Below are 12,787 nucleotides of genomic sequence, written 5' to 3'. Positions count from 1 at the left end.
AAAACTCTAATCATACTTTTCCTCTGGGTTTCCAAACTATTTTCCAAACACAAAACAGAGAGGAGCCGTACCACATCCTTTGGAAAACAAGGACACTGCATAAACTGTATCTTAGCAACAGAAAAATTAATAGCGTAGCTTCCTAGTTCGCTCTACAGAAAAGGCACAACCAGTGTTTAGAAACGGAGAAAATAACGAAAGCAGGAAGACTCACCTCCCCCTTCTTTACAGTCATGGACTGCCGACGAGGAGTGATCTCCTCATTGATGCTGGAGAGGAAGTTCTGTGAGATCCGCAGAGCATCTTGTAGGAGTGGATGATCAGGGTGGCTCACTGGAGTGTGCTTGAGCAAATCCTGACACAAGGAACACAAACAAAGAACAGAACCATGAGAGCACTTTAAAGCAGAAGGGTCTGAGGACCTCTAACTAGAGCTGTAGCACAAGATGCTCCAGCTTCTTCTTACAGATTAGAGCAAGGCTTTATCTCTAGAGGAAAAGGATAATACTCTGCCCTTCTGAGTAACACCACTTAAGAGGTAGCAGGGTCCTATCTATGGACTCTGTCCCCTTAGTGTAAAGGGAAGAGGCTCTTATGCAGCATGACAGGTTTGTTTTTGCAGTCCTGCAGCTCCATGGAAAATTTGAAGGGCAAAGAAAATAGAAAAGGGGCCTAAAGTTTGAAAACTACCCTTCGAATACTTACATGCAGGACAAGTGTGCTGCGAGTCACTCGATCCACTGGCTTGTATAAGAGAGCTGTGAAAAAAAAGAAGCAGAACATAAGGAAGAGGTACCTAAATACAGCCCCTACAAAGCAACTTGTCCAATGCAACTGAACGTACAGGTTTATTAACCAGTGATCTACTGGAAAATTCCCTTCTCTAAGGTTAATGTGCTGCACAGCCAATAAAACATTTATGAACACACAGAGGAAATAAACATGCTCCACAGCAAAGAGATGCCCGCTTGTGAGCACACCCTGCCAGACAATGGATGAGGAGCACATAAGGTAGTATACAGAAACTGCACACAGCATGGTACACTTCTGACAATTCCCTGGAAACCTGACTGGCCTCACAGGTCAGAATCGGGCCTTGCACTCTTAAAGTTGCAAAGCATGCCCCTGAAAGGTTGGCAGTGCGTCCCTCTTTCTGGAGTTCAGCATGACATGTTAAGTGCTCCCAAATCCTGATAACAGGCAAAACAGGGAGGGGATTGGCTTTTATATTAGTAAGTATGGAAACTTCTTACAACATGGCTTGTCTTCTGTGCATAGAGACAAGCACCATGGAACCTGATCTTGACCAGGTTCTCTAGATGCTACCATAAGGGAAAAGACATACAGCAATACTGGTAGGATTGCATTTGTGCTATCACTGGGTGGCAGATGTTCTCTTGAAGTCACAGCAGTCCTTTGGTCGGCCTGGTTTTGCCCAAAGGGACTGACAAGGTTTTAAGCTGGGCAGGAGCTTCCCCATGCATGCATGCATGCAGTTTACTATGCACGAGCTCTGCTACTTAGCAAAAGGGAACTGATTTCCCAGGTAGAGCCAGCAGAGAATCCGTAACCTTCCAGCATTTAAAAAGATAAAGGGAGAGTGGAGGTTTGGCAACAGCCTCCACACAGTCCTGACAAACCACCGTCTCCTCTGCAAGGATCACTCACTTTCCAAGGAATTTTTTGTCGTCTGATCTTTAGATTCCTTTGTGCTTCTAGCCTTTAGATTCTAAAAGAAAAAGAAAATCCACATAGTAGACAATCAATCACCTTGAAATATCACATGGGAATGTAATAAGACTATCTGCTCCTCCAAAGGAGAGCCTAAGTGTGAATGGAGCACAGCCTTACTGCTGTTTGAGTCAGTGAAGGAAAAATGTGCTTTCCTTCTTGGTAAATCCACCATTGCCACGTCAGAGGCACCCACACATCTCAAATATTTAGCAATTTTCTTAGGAGTGCATGTCAATAGAGATGCAGCAAAGCAGGGAACCACCTATAACGATGGGGATGGTGGAGTTTTTAAATCACCTGCAGGAGAAAGACAGGTCCATAAGGACGCAGCCATTGTCACAGCATGTGTACACCACCAATAAATAAAATAAAGGATTGGGATTCAGTACCCCCGGTTATAATTCCTTTTACCTGTACTCAGAGCTGAGTGACCTTGGACAAGTCAGCTCTCTTTCATGGCAGAAAAGGAACAATGCCTGTGACTCTTCTCTTTGCACATGGGCTATGAAGCTACATGCGCTAATGTGCTGAGCTCTGAAATCATCACCAGGACACAAATGGAAAAGTATCATCATGATCATTCCAAATACAGTAGATACTAGCATGATTTCAGAATTATCCTTCAGAAAAAAGCAAAACTGAGGGATCATGTTTGCACAGAGCCCAGGACCCTGAGGCCTTAATCTCTATTCTGACTACCATAATACTATCTACACCTACTACTATTAATAAATGGAAAAGTCCATGAAATGCACTTTCGTACTGAAAGAACGGTAACCACAGAGGAAGCTACTTTACTAACGCGTCGACACTACTAGAGCATAGAAGAGGTCAGGCAAAGGACCAGAACCCAATGGAAATCCTCAGAAAAGGAGAGAATAGAAGACAGTTGCACTTGGATGAGCAGTACAGCAGGTCCCAAAAGGCAAGCCTTGCTTCCCTCGTGTCACAGAAGGAACATGTTTTATTTTACCTCTTTATCAGAAAAATCTGACGGGACATGCAATATCGAATGTACTCAGGAGTTTTTTCAGAGAAATAAATGCCCCCAGTATTATTCAGCTCTGATTGTTTATCTGCTTGTTTTTAAGGACACACATATGAAGTTCATGTTTTCTTGGCAACTGAGTTCTTTGAGATATAATAACCACAATACAAATAGTCAATGAGACCATGAACTGCAGGCAAAGCTGGTGGCCTGGAAAGCCTACAAAATATTCAAAATGATTTGACACAAGATACTGCTCTTAAAGAGCAGAAATCAGAGCAGCCCAATGGAATAATATTACAGACTACGGTTGACACACTTGCTTTTCTAAACAGAGCAAAGCTACCCTCTCCTCCTCTCTGCGCCACCGAAGCCTGCAATTCCACTGACAGCCATTAAGGATGGCTTTTTACACCACAGTCAGCATCATCACTAGCAAGAGAAATATTTCAGAAACTCAAACACAGCTTTCCCTTCTAGAAATACATACAAGTGGCACAGAGATTAGAAGTTCAAAGCAATGCCAGTTTTTACAAGATTCCCGAGGTGGGGGCAGCACAAAAAGTCTGCCTAGGTGATAACCTCTATTAGCCCGAAGTATAAATTGCTGTAAACACATGAGCTGAAGCAGTGAGTCTACAGGAGCTCACAGCTCCTCCAGAAGTCAGGGCTGCAAAGATACTTGGAGGATAGACAGGAGTGACATTGCAGGGCATTAGTCAGATCCAGACAGCTCGTGTGTCTGAACACCGTGACATTACCTCAGAGATTTCAGCAAACTGAGCATTGGCTTGGCAGCATTTCTCTGCTGTCTCCATAGCAACTTCATAGTTATCCACAAAGGCCCGGTACACTCCCAGCTGGCTGGCCTGCAGGAAGCAAAACAAAATAAAATAAACGCTGGGGAAGAAGACAGTTTGGGATGGCCAGCCGCAGTATCTAATGATCGGGTCATATTCCGTCACTCCAGAGAATCGCTGGGAATGCTAAGCAGGCACAGAAAGACACCTTTGACCTATTAGCTTTGCTTAACCAGCACAGGTGATCCCATGCACCCAGTTCCATCTCTGCTGCACAAGTTCACTTGTGAAGGATGTGGAAGCCTGTGAGAATGACACATCCTTATTACTGCCATCTATTTTTCCCTTCTGAACTGCCAGATTAGTATCTATTAATACTTCAGCTCATTGATGTAACCGGAGCTGCTGGCTATTTGCCACAAAATATGAATCAGACAGGAATGATTCAGCCCAACAGCACAAATGTGACCCCAGTAAGCTATGTGTTGGCTTTCGCATGATGGACACACTAAATCAAACCCAGATATTCACCCATATCTGCGTTAGTGGACGTCGTTATAAGGGCAGCAGAGTGCTGAAAACGCAGAAGAGAGACCCAGAGCACAATCTGTTTGGAAGGCAGTGACTGCAGCACTAGGCGACAGAAAATGGCATTTTTGTCAGCAGAAGGAATATGCAACTGGTCCAGAAGAAGATGGAGCTGGTCTTGGAGTGCAGTAATAAGTCATTATTATCCCCGAGTCTCAGCACTGATCCCATTTGCTGACTTAGGAATTGCAGCCACAGTCATGCCAGAGAACATAAGATCCAGCTCGGGAAATCCCTGGGTAGCTTCCAAGCTTGTCTGGATTGCAGAGCTGGTTTGTGTTGCAGAGCTGCACAGGCTGTGCTGTAAACACCTCAGCAGCTTGAAGGCGCTTGCAAGTGCGTGGTCAGTAGTGAGCCAACAGGTGGAGTGCTGTAAAAGGCTCCATTAAAGAGAAGTTTGTTTCCAGAAGAGCTTCCACTTCCCTTGTTATTTCTGCAACTTCCCCGACCCTTCTGCCCCAGACGTGGCAAGAGGCAGAGCAGTTACCTTTCCCACAGACAGTGCTCTTCTCCACTCCTGCTCTCTCATAATCATCGTGTTCCCCGTTCTCTGTGGAGCTTTGTGCAAGAGACGACGGAAGAGGAAAAGCCACTCTCAGGAGAGCATTTTCTGCACAAATTTCTTTCGCTAACAGAGGCTAAGAAAGAGTGAGCTATTTCCCAGGGCATATTTTACTGAAAGATTAGGAACCAATCTCAACCCTCGTACAAATAACACGGTTTTAAAGCTGAAGGAAACTGCACTCACTCACGCCAGGGGTGACCTGGCCCCAGCAGGGTGGAGAGTATTGTGGAGAGAATAAAAATCTGTATTTGCCACTGAGACACAGTTCTGTGAAGAAGTTGCTGTCGGAATTACTGATCATTTGCAGGGCTTATGACATTCGGGTTTGGATGATGCCAGCTAACATGGCAGAGCTTTAAAGTTTCTCCATTTCTGTGTGGCTTTTTAATTTCCTGCTACTCCTGAACAGCCTTTCTAAGCTTTTGTTTTCCTCCTCTAAACATGCCATCATGAAAACATCTTTTTCATTAAAAACTGAGCTTCCAATCAAAGCAATAATGCTCACACATAGTTTTCATGCTGGTTTAAGTTTTCTCTTTTTCAATTAAAAAAAACACACTAAAAATTAAACATGCTTTGGTAGAAATAATTGGCTTTTGGTTAAATTTTTTTTTCTATTCCTGAAAATGATCAGTGATAATATTTGTTAAAAATTCATTCATTTCTAAAAACAGTTTTTAAGTGCTTCCTTTCTAGTTACAAAAAATACATACAAAATATTTCCCAAAACCAAGAAGCATATTTCACTCCCACATGCCTAGTGTGCTTTTTTTCTTTTCCTTAGTTTCAGCAGGAAAAAGGTGGAATAACAGTCACTGATGTTGCAAAGGGATTGTACTCTGTGCCAGTCCAACGAAAATCTAAAACTCCTTGCGTGCGCCATCTATAATAACTTCAATCTACAGTGCTTTGTTTTGCATGATATTAAAGAAAATTAATGTCCCTGGGGACCTCAGGATAATAACAAGGATTCCAGTGTTTATCATCAGATTGCATGACATGATCACAAGTAAACACTCTGCTCCAAAAGATTTGATGTACATCCTGTATGGATGTCTTGTAATGCCTGATGCTCTTGCCGTTTGTCTCTCATCTAGCTGCTTCCCACTGCCTGCCAAGAATTATTAGCTTTATCTCATCCAGCAAAGAGTTTGCAATTCCCACTGATACTGTACCAAACCACCAGAAACTGAAACTGCTAAGCTAGCTCGAAGCTTCCTGCACTAGGGCAATTGGCTTCTTTGCTTCCAATACTAATCCAACAAAATCAACAATTCTGTTACAAATGGAGAAAAATCAGTGTCAGAAGGGCTTACCTCCTGCACCCGTGATCACCGTCAGCAAGAAATGGTCTTAAACAAAGGCCGAAGTAGCTGTACAGTCAAAGCTTGCTCGACAGCCAGCAGTGGTAAGGAATATATTCAGGTCTTCTTCAATTAGTTCTCTCTTCATTGCTGCACTACACTGTCAATGCAGTTTGTGAGGCTCCTACTTTCAGCAGCCTTCTGTATCTTTGCTTCAGCAACCAGCAACAGGTGATTTTGTCTTCTTAAACCAGTTGCTCAAATTGCATACCACGAACTACTCACCAAGGCACCAACTTGACCCCTCCTGGTTAAAACATGCTGGCAGTGAAAAGCTGATGCCCATATTTTGATCTTGAGCTGGTGGTGCGCATGGAAGACACCACCTTCCAGGCTCATCTCCTCCTGCTCCATAGGGAATGGGGCTGGTGCCGGGCTACACAGCTGCTAACAATTGAGTGACCCTGGTAAAGCATACTCCCCATCCAATAAACCCCTCACTGGAATGTCACTCCTACCCTGAGAATCAGAGGCACCTCAGGAATGCAGAGATTCTTTTCTTTTCTAAAAAGGAAAAAACAGCTCCTTTAATCCTTTGCCCTCTGCACATGCTAGGGGAGAGGCTAAAAGGGCCACAAGAATCTCCTAGAATGCAAACAATTTATCATCTGGCTCAAACTCAGCAATTTTAATTCAGCCCCAGGAATATGCTGTAAATGTCTTTGTCCGGTTCTGCACCGGAACAGAGTGTTGAGTTTGCTTGGAGGATCTCAGCATAGCAGCAAGGGGAATATCGAGGCCAGGATGGCGGTAGAAAAGCAAAGTCTAAGCTGATGACCATAAAATGGAGAAAATCAGCACAAGATAGAGCAAAGCACCACAGAGAGAAGGAAGTACGTGTGAGGGAGTTCAGCAATAATGAGAACCACTTAGCTGTCGGTGTTAAAAACGATGCTTTTTAACACTGCCATTCTCCCACCTTCCTCTAAAGCAAATGGTTTGACTACACTGCAGACACCCTGGAGATTCAACACTTCTGTGAAACTGTATTTGTATTAGTAGCAGAGCTTGCTGGAGTCTTTAATTAAAGGCAGTGAAACAGCCACTTTTGCTGAAGGCCCTTCACTGCAGTGGCAAATCTAGAAGCCTCTCATCTAACCCAGCCATGGGCTTTCATCCCTTCGGTCTATGCACAGTCAAAGCGAATCATAGCAGCCCCTGTGAGACGAATGAGAGGTAACAGAAGTGTTGGTGATGGCAGCTGACTCACCAGCTTTTGGAAGAGGTCCCCTACACGTTGCTGGTGACTCCACTGCTGCACTCGAGGAAAGAGCCCATCATAGAATTCCTTGTGGATCTCATAGAGCTCAGGCACTTTGAAGAATATTGTCTCAATCTGCTGACTAGTCAGCACAGGCTGAGAGGTGGTGGCAGCTGCTTTCAAAGGCTTCATAGGCTGAAATGACAAATGAAGGAAATCGTTATCATGCAAACCAAGAACATTCACCCTTGCCACATTACAACACATCCCTCCAGAGAGTTGTTTTTCATCCTATTAATAAGTCATATTTGCATTCACACAACTCCTGAAAGCTAGACATTAACAAGTTCTCTCATGGGGATCAGCCATCCCTGGTAGGTGAATTTTCCCAGGATATTAATGGTGCGAATAAAAATCCCTTTGCATTGCATTTCCTTAATTTCTGTACAAGTGTACAGCAACGTGTCTAATAATCAGCACAGGATACTGAAAGACAGGGGTCCTGAATACTACCACACTAATAACTCCCTGGTTGTGCCATACCCAGTCCTTCCTTTAAGCCTCTCTTTCTCTACTGGAGAAGAGGAGTAACAGGTATCCTTTCCACCCAGCAACTTGTAACCCATGGTATGTGAAGTTCTGGGAAACTTTGGATGGAAGTAACTGAAAATTCAAGTACCAGTGTTTGAAATGGCATCCGTCAGCAGCGCTTACCAGCAGCAGAGCCTCCAGGTGGCTCAGGTAGGTTTCCTCACTGGCTAGGATGCCTGACAGGACCCATTTTCTCATCTCCAGGCCTTTCTCCAGGTCTGGCTCACTCTACAAAGAAGTTGTTAAGGAGAAAAAAGGAAAAGAAAAAAAAAAAAAGAACAAAAAGAAACACAAAGAAAAAAGGTGGGGGCAGGGGAGAGAAAGAAAAAAACAAGAATGAGGATGGAGAGTAAAAGGTATTATTCAGCTGACCACAGCATACTTGGGTTTTTTGGTTTACTTTCAGATTAAAAAAAACCTAACCATACAAAAAACCCACTTGTGCTCAGTGTCCTGTTTCTAGAAACATGCAAACATAAAACATTAAAGAAAATGTTTATTTACCAGCAACTGATGTCACTTAGATTAATTTACAGGTGTTAGTTTTAGTCATCCAACTTTGGTGCCTCAATTAGGTGCACGGACTTCTTCACAAAACTCACAGAACTGAAAAATTCAGAATTTATCCTCCTAAAAAAACCTTAGGGATCCTTGGTTACGTGCAATTCACTCCCTCCTCCCACAAGAGTTCTCTATGATCTTACTCCAAAGCCATGTTTCTCTGTACAGACAGGATGGCCTTCCCTGCATCTACGCAGATGCACATGAATATACAGCAGTTACAGCCTGACATTGCTGTAGAGATGGCTGTTCTTTCTCGCAGTCTCTACCATTCACTAGATTATTTTTCAGTGCCAGCTTGCACAATGTCTATTTTTAGAGGATGGAATAATCAGCACTGCTTGGAACGCACATGCTGATTTTCTTATTGGGATTCCATGAAGGAGTTCTTAAGTAAAACAACTGAAGAAAGAGAAGAAAAAAAAAAAAATTACATTCATGGGCAAATGTGCACATCAACGAAGACTAACATCAAGTGTTAAGAGAAGCAGTAATTCCCTCTATTGAATCTCAATTATCCTTCCTCTCAAAACTGTTAATTGAAAAATGTTTAACCTGATATAGTGAAATTGAGTATTTCCATAAACTCTGAATACTATGTGGCCGAACAACAAACGTTATAAATAATGGGAAACACTCCCCTTTTACAGAATCTTATTTCCAGTTCTTTTTATTTCTGTCATTCACAGAAATGGCTTGTTACAACTCTTGCAACCTTTTTATGTTGTTAAACGTCTCTGAGAATGGAGTCAGTAGTTGGATCTGAAAGGGTAGATACTTTTCAAGGGCTTTGGATGGGTTGATTTGGGCTCAATCCTACTTCTGTTAATATCCAGAGGAATCTTCAGCTATTGATGTCAGGAGCAGGAAGATCAGGAAACATAGCAGTATGCTCCACTCTATTGGCTGAACATAAAGCCCTTCTATGGCTGACAAAAAAAGAGAAATCCATTTAGTTTAGGGTGCTGTGCTTGGAACCCTGCAGGTGTATATATGAGATTCATTTCAGAGGGAAGGTATCTGGGCTATAGGCAACCTTACAGTAACTACCACATTCTGAGTGCGACTTCGAGCCCACGCACCACACAAAGAAAGAAACGGATCCTCACGCTCCCAGATATTTCTGGATTCAGTCTCATCAATAACCATCTTGATTTGTGAACACTTTCATTAAATTTCACAAGCTATTTTCTAGGCTAAAAGATCTTGCAGCAACTACTTTACAAAAATTTTGTGAGGTGTCAAATACCACCATCACCTCTTAAATCAAAGTGGCAGACAGAAGCTGTTTGAAGGAAACGAGTAACATTTACACACACGTCAGGCACTACATGGAAAGAAGAACTTGTCTTTGCATCCCACCCTTCAGTGAGGTTCAGTAAGAACCACAGTGCCTTTTAAAATCCTGAAAGGGCATCTCAGAGAAGCTAGGAATTTGTAATTCAGCAGTCATGTTCAGAAGATTTCAGGAGAACGCTAGTGACAAGCTACATGGTAAAATGAATGCTGCAACAGATTCTGTGCACCTACAGAGCGCCCGTGTGACTGCCTGTTACAGCTCAATCAGGAATGTGCAACAACATTATGATCATTCCTTATGATTTCTGTGCCAGTAGTGCCTGGATGTACACCTTGTGGACCGTTTTGTAAGGCATGGTACATATATGGTACACATGTAATCAAGAGAGGCAGCCCCAACATGTTTAACAAAGATTGCCTTCATCCGAAGAGGCAGGCACGTAGCTGTCTGCGTGAAGCTCCCAGCAGCCCTGGTGCAAGACAAACACAATATCGCTTGCTTTCCAAAGATTTCTTACAACACTTGCAAAAGGAAAACGCGTCTTCACAGAGAAGCATTGAGAAAAACTAACAGTGCTCCAAAGTCCCCACCGCTGAGGATGAGGTAACTGGTCAATATTGACACAGCACTATAATTATCTTTAGCAGGTTCTCTTGGAGGAGGTGAAGAATTAAAAACCAGCTGGGGATGTTTGCAACATCTGTGAAGAGCAGCACACAATGACAAGTTATTTAAATGATTCAAACTTCCCCATCACGACAGTGGCACAACAGTTCCCCTCTTCACAAATAAAAGCTTTAATTTACAAGCCAGTTCTTGCCGGGCACCGTCAGCTGACGGGGACAGCATTTTCTGCCTGAATGTTAATTTCCGCTCTTTAAAAGAGATGTGCTTTCAGAGAGACAAACATCTCCCGGGACACACTACAGGCCTGCCTTCCTGGCCATGACCACCAGGTCACTTTGCAAAGTCCACGGTATTGTCCCAACCCTTTATAACAGCAGCGTTTTCCAAGCGTGATGCTTGCCAAAGCCCAGCCTCTGATGCAGCCAGGGCAGGGCCTGTCTGCTTTAAGCTACAGGGCAGCAGTTGCTGAAGAAGCCCTCGGGGGAGTTCAGCCAATAATCTCAGAACACATTACAAGGTTTCCAACGCAGTGCCTCAAATTTACATACAGATTCCTCACATGTGAAAATATCATCTCCTGCTGCTCCTGCTGTGTCAGGGATCAATGTGACACCACGGCACTCCTGTCTGCATTGTGCTGCTGCTCCCTATTCCCTCCCGAGAGCCAGTGCCCTGACAAGAGTCTCCTGCTGAGGGAGGCCTTTTCCAGCAATGTCATCCGGGGCTGTGCTGAGCAGCATCTTGCTGCTACAGGAACATCTGAAAAACAGCTCCTCTGCTTCTTCAGCCTCAGGGCACTTTTTAAGTCACACTTACTATGAAAAGTACTGCAGGACTGAGAGATTCACTGGGAGCTGGTGCCAACACCAGGAAGAAGAGGAGCAAGTTTACTATTTGGTGTTACAACATTCCTCACTTACAGAATCAGGAACAGGCTCACCTGCTCACCCAAAACAAGACAGAGCAATTAGCAGGCAGAGATACCGCGACACTGTCCTTTCACGCTCCCCTTACAGCATGCCAAGATGCAATGCACCCAGTTCCAAGGGCATTTTCTGCTTTGCCCGTATCTGACAAAAAAAGGGAAACAAAGAGCAATGGTGTGACCGCAACAGCCTCACTGACTGCTCCATTTCTGCACTCCAGGCAGAAGGGCAGTTAAGAGACAGAACATCCTGAGCATAGGTATCAAGCTCGCCACCGGTTCAGGGAGACCTGCCAAGGCTGAGGACTCCTTTCCCCTACCCTGGCAAGAAGGAAGCAGTCAGAAATCTTTGAGCTGCTTGTGGCAAGGGGAGGAGATGGTACTACATCTACCAGACCACATTAGCTACAGGAAAATACACCTATTAACCAAAGTGCAGATGGGATGTTCCCAGCAGGATGTGGGAGCAGCCTGTACTGGCAAACCTTAACCACTCAGCAGGGAGTGCCAGGTGGTCAGCAGTCCATCCCATGCTTTCTACCCAGCTCGGTCAGCCCATTTTTCACTTGTACAAGTCTGACTAGTATTTCATGTTCTGACTCTGTCCCTACCTCTTTGATGCCAGCATTCATTTCTAGCCTTTCTCCACTGCCCTTACATCTTTTGGCTACCTCTCTATCCACATGTTTCAGAATAAATCTATCCTACAGGACTGTCACAGGGCAGTAGCCAGAGCAATCCCCACCTGTCTGCCATGGGACCTGTGAGGTCCCAACACCCAGCCAATTCTGAATAAGTAAGGAAGAAATCAGTGCTTTGCTCCCACTCCTCATGAACTACATTAAAACAAAAAAAAAAGAAAGAAAACAAAAAGGAAGATGGAAAGTAGTATAAAGCAAGTTTCACAGGTATCTCATGCCCATAAGGTTCTGGTGTTTTCTTCTCAACTGGGTGGTGCTTCTTGCTACTCCAAAGACTTAAAAACCAAAAGATTGAGTCACAGCATAAGTGCAATCTTGCAACCTGAACCAAGGCCAGTCAGAGTGGCTAGTAGCACTGGAGATAATTCAGAGTGTGCATACCCTGGCCTCGAGCCATGGCTGTTTTGAATGTGTTTACAGCTTGTCAGCCTAAGTACTTTAGTTTACTAACCAGGTTGGCATTGCATGTTTTATTCAATTACTGCAAGCCTGAGATTCACCAGCTCCAAGGATTAGACAGATTCTGCTCTTCCCGACTCTGTTTAAAGAACTCAGGGCTTTCTGGTTATTGTTTAAATTAGCAGCAATAATTGTTTTCTTGTAAACGTTAGAAGAACACAGATTCAGAATCTAGAAACCACAACACAAGACTTTGCGAAGTGGTTGCTGCCGACACAGCTCTGTAAAGAGAATCGGTGATTCAAAGTGGGCGTATAAAAGGCACTTCAACTCTCAGACCTTCCTTTGGTACAGTGTGTTCGAACGCTGTGCAACGAATGTGTTTGGAGGAGAGGAGGCTTCCCGTAAGGACAGCTCAGAATCTCATAGAGAAGCTGACAGCC

The 12,787-nt window shown here is 43.9% G+C and overlaps 1 protein-coding gene across 2 annotated transcripts in view; it reads right to left on the bottom strand.

The window, feature by feature from the left end:
• Positions 1-12,787, bottom strand: part of BCR (BCR activator of RhoGEF and GTPase) — a 97,317-nt gene that overhangs the window by 29,616 nt on the left and 54,914 nt on the right. For both annotated transcript variants that reach the window (XM_086623289.1, XM_086623290.1), the window contains 6 exons: positions 7,955-8,059; positions 7,250-7,435; positions 3,484-3,591; positions 1,669-1,729; positions 706-758; positions 215-355 (listed from right to left, as the gene is read on the bottom strand). In XM_086623289.1, the coding sequence (XP_086479415.1) occupies positions 215-355; positions 706-758; positions 1,669-1,729; positions 3,484-3,591; positions 7,250-7,435; positions 7,955-8,059 (654 nt within the window). The remainder of the gene's footprint in view (positions 1-214; positions 356-705; positions 759-1,668; positions 1,730-3,483; positions 3,592-7,249; positions 7,436-7,954; positions 8,060-12,787) is intronic.

This window comes from Tauraco erythrolophus, chromosome 19 (assembly GCF_009769465.1).
Source record: "Tauraco erythrolophus isolate bTauEry1 chromosome 19, bTauEry1.pri, whole genome shotgun sequence".
NCBI classification, from domain to species: Eukaryota; Metazoa; Chordata; class Aves; order Musophagiformes; family Musophagidae; genus Tauraco; species Tauraco erythrolophus.
Note: the sequence above shows the minus strand (reverse complement) of the source record. Positions and strands in the feature narration are given on the sequence as shown.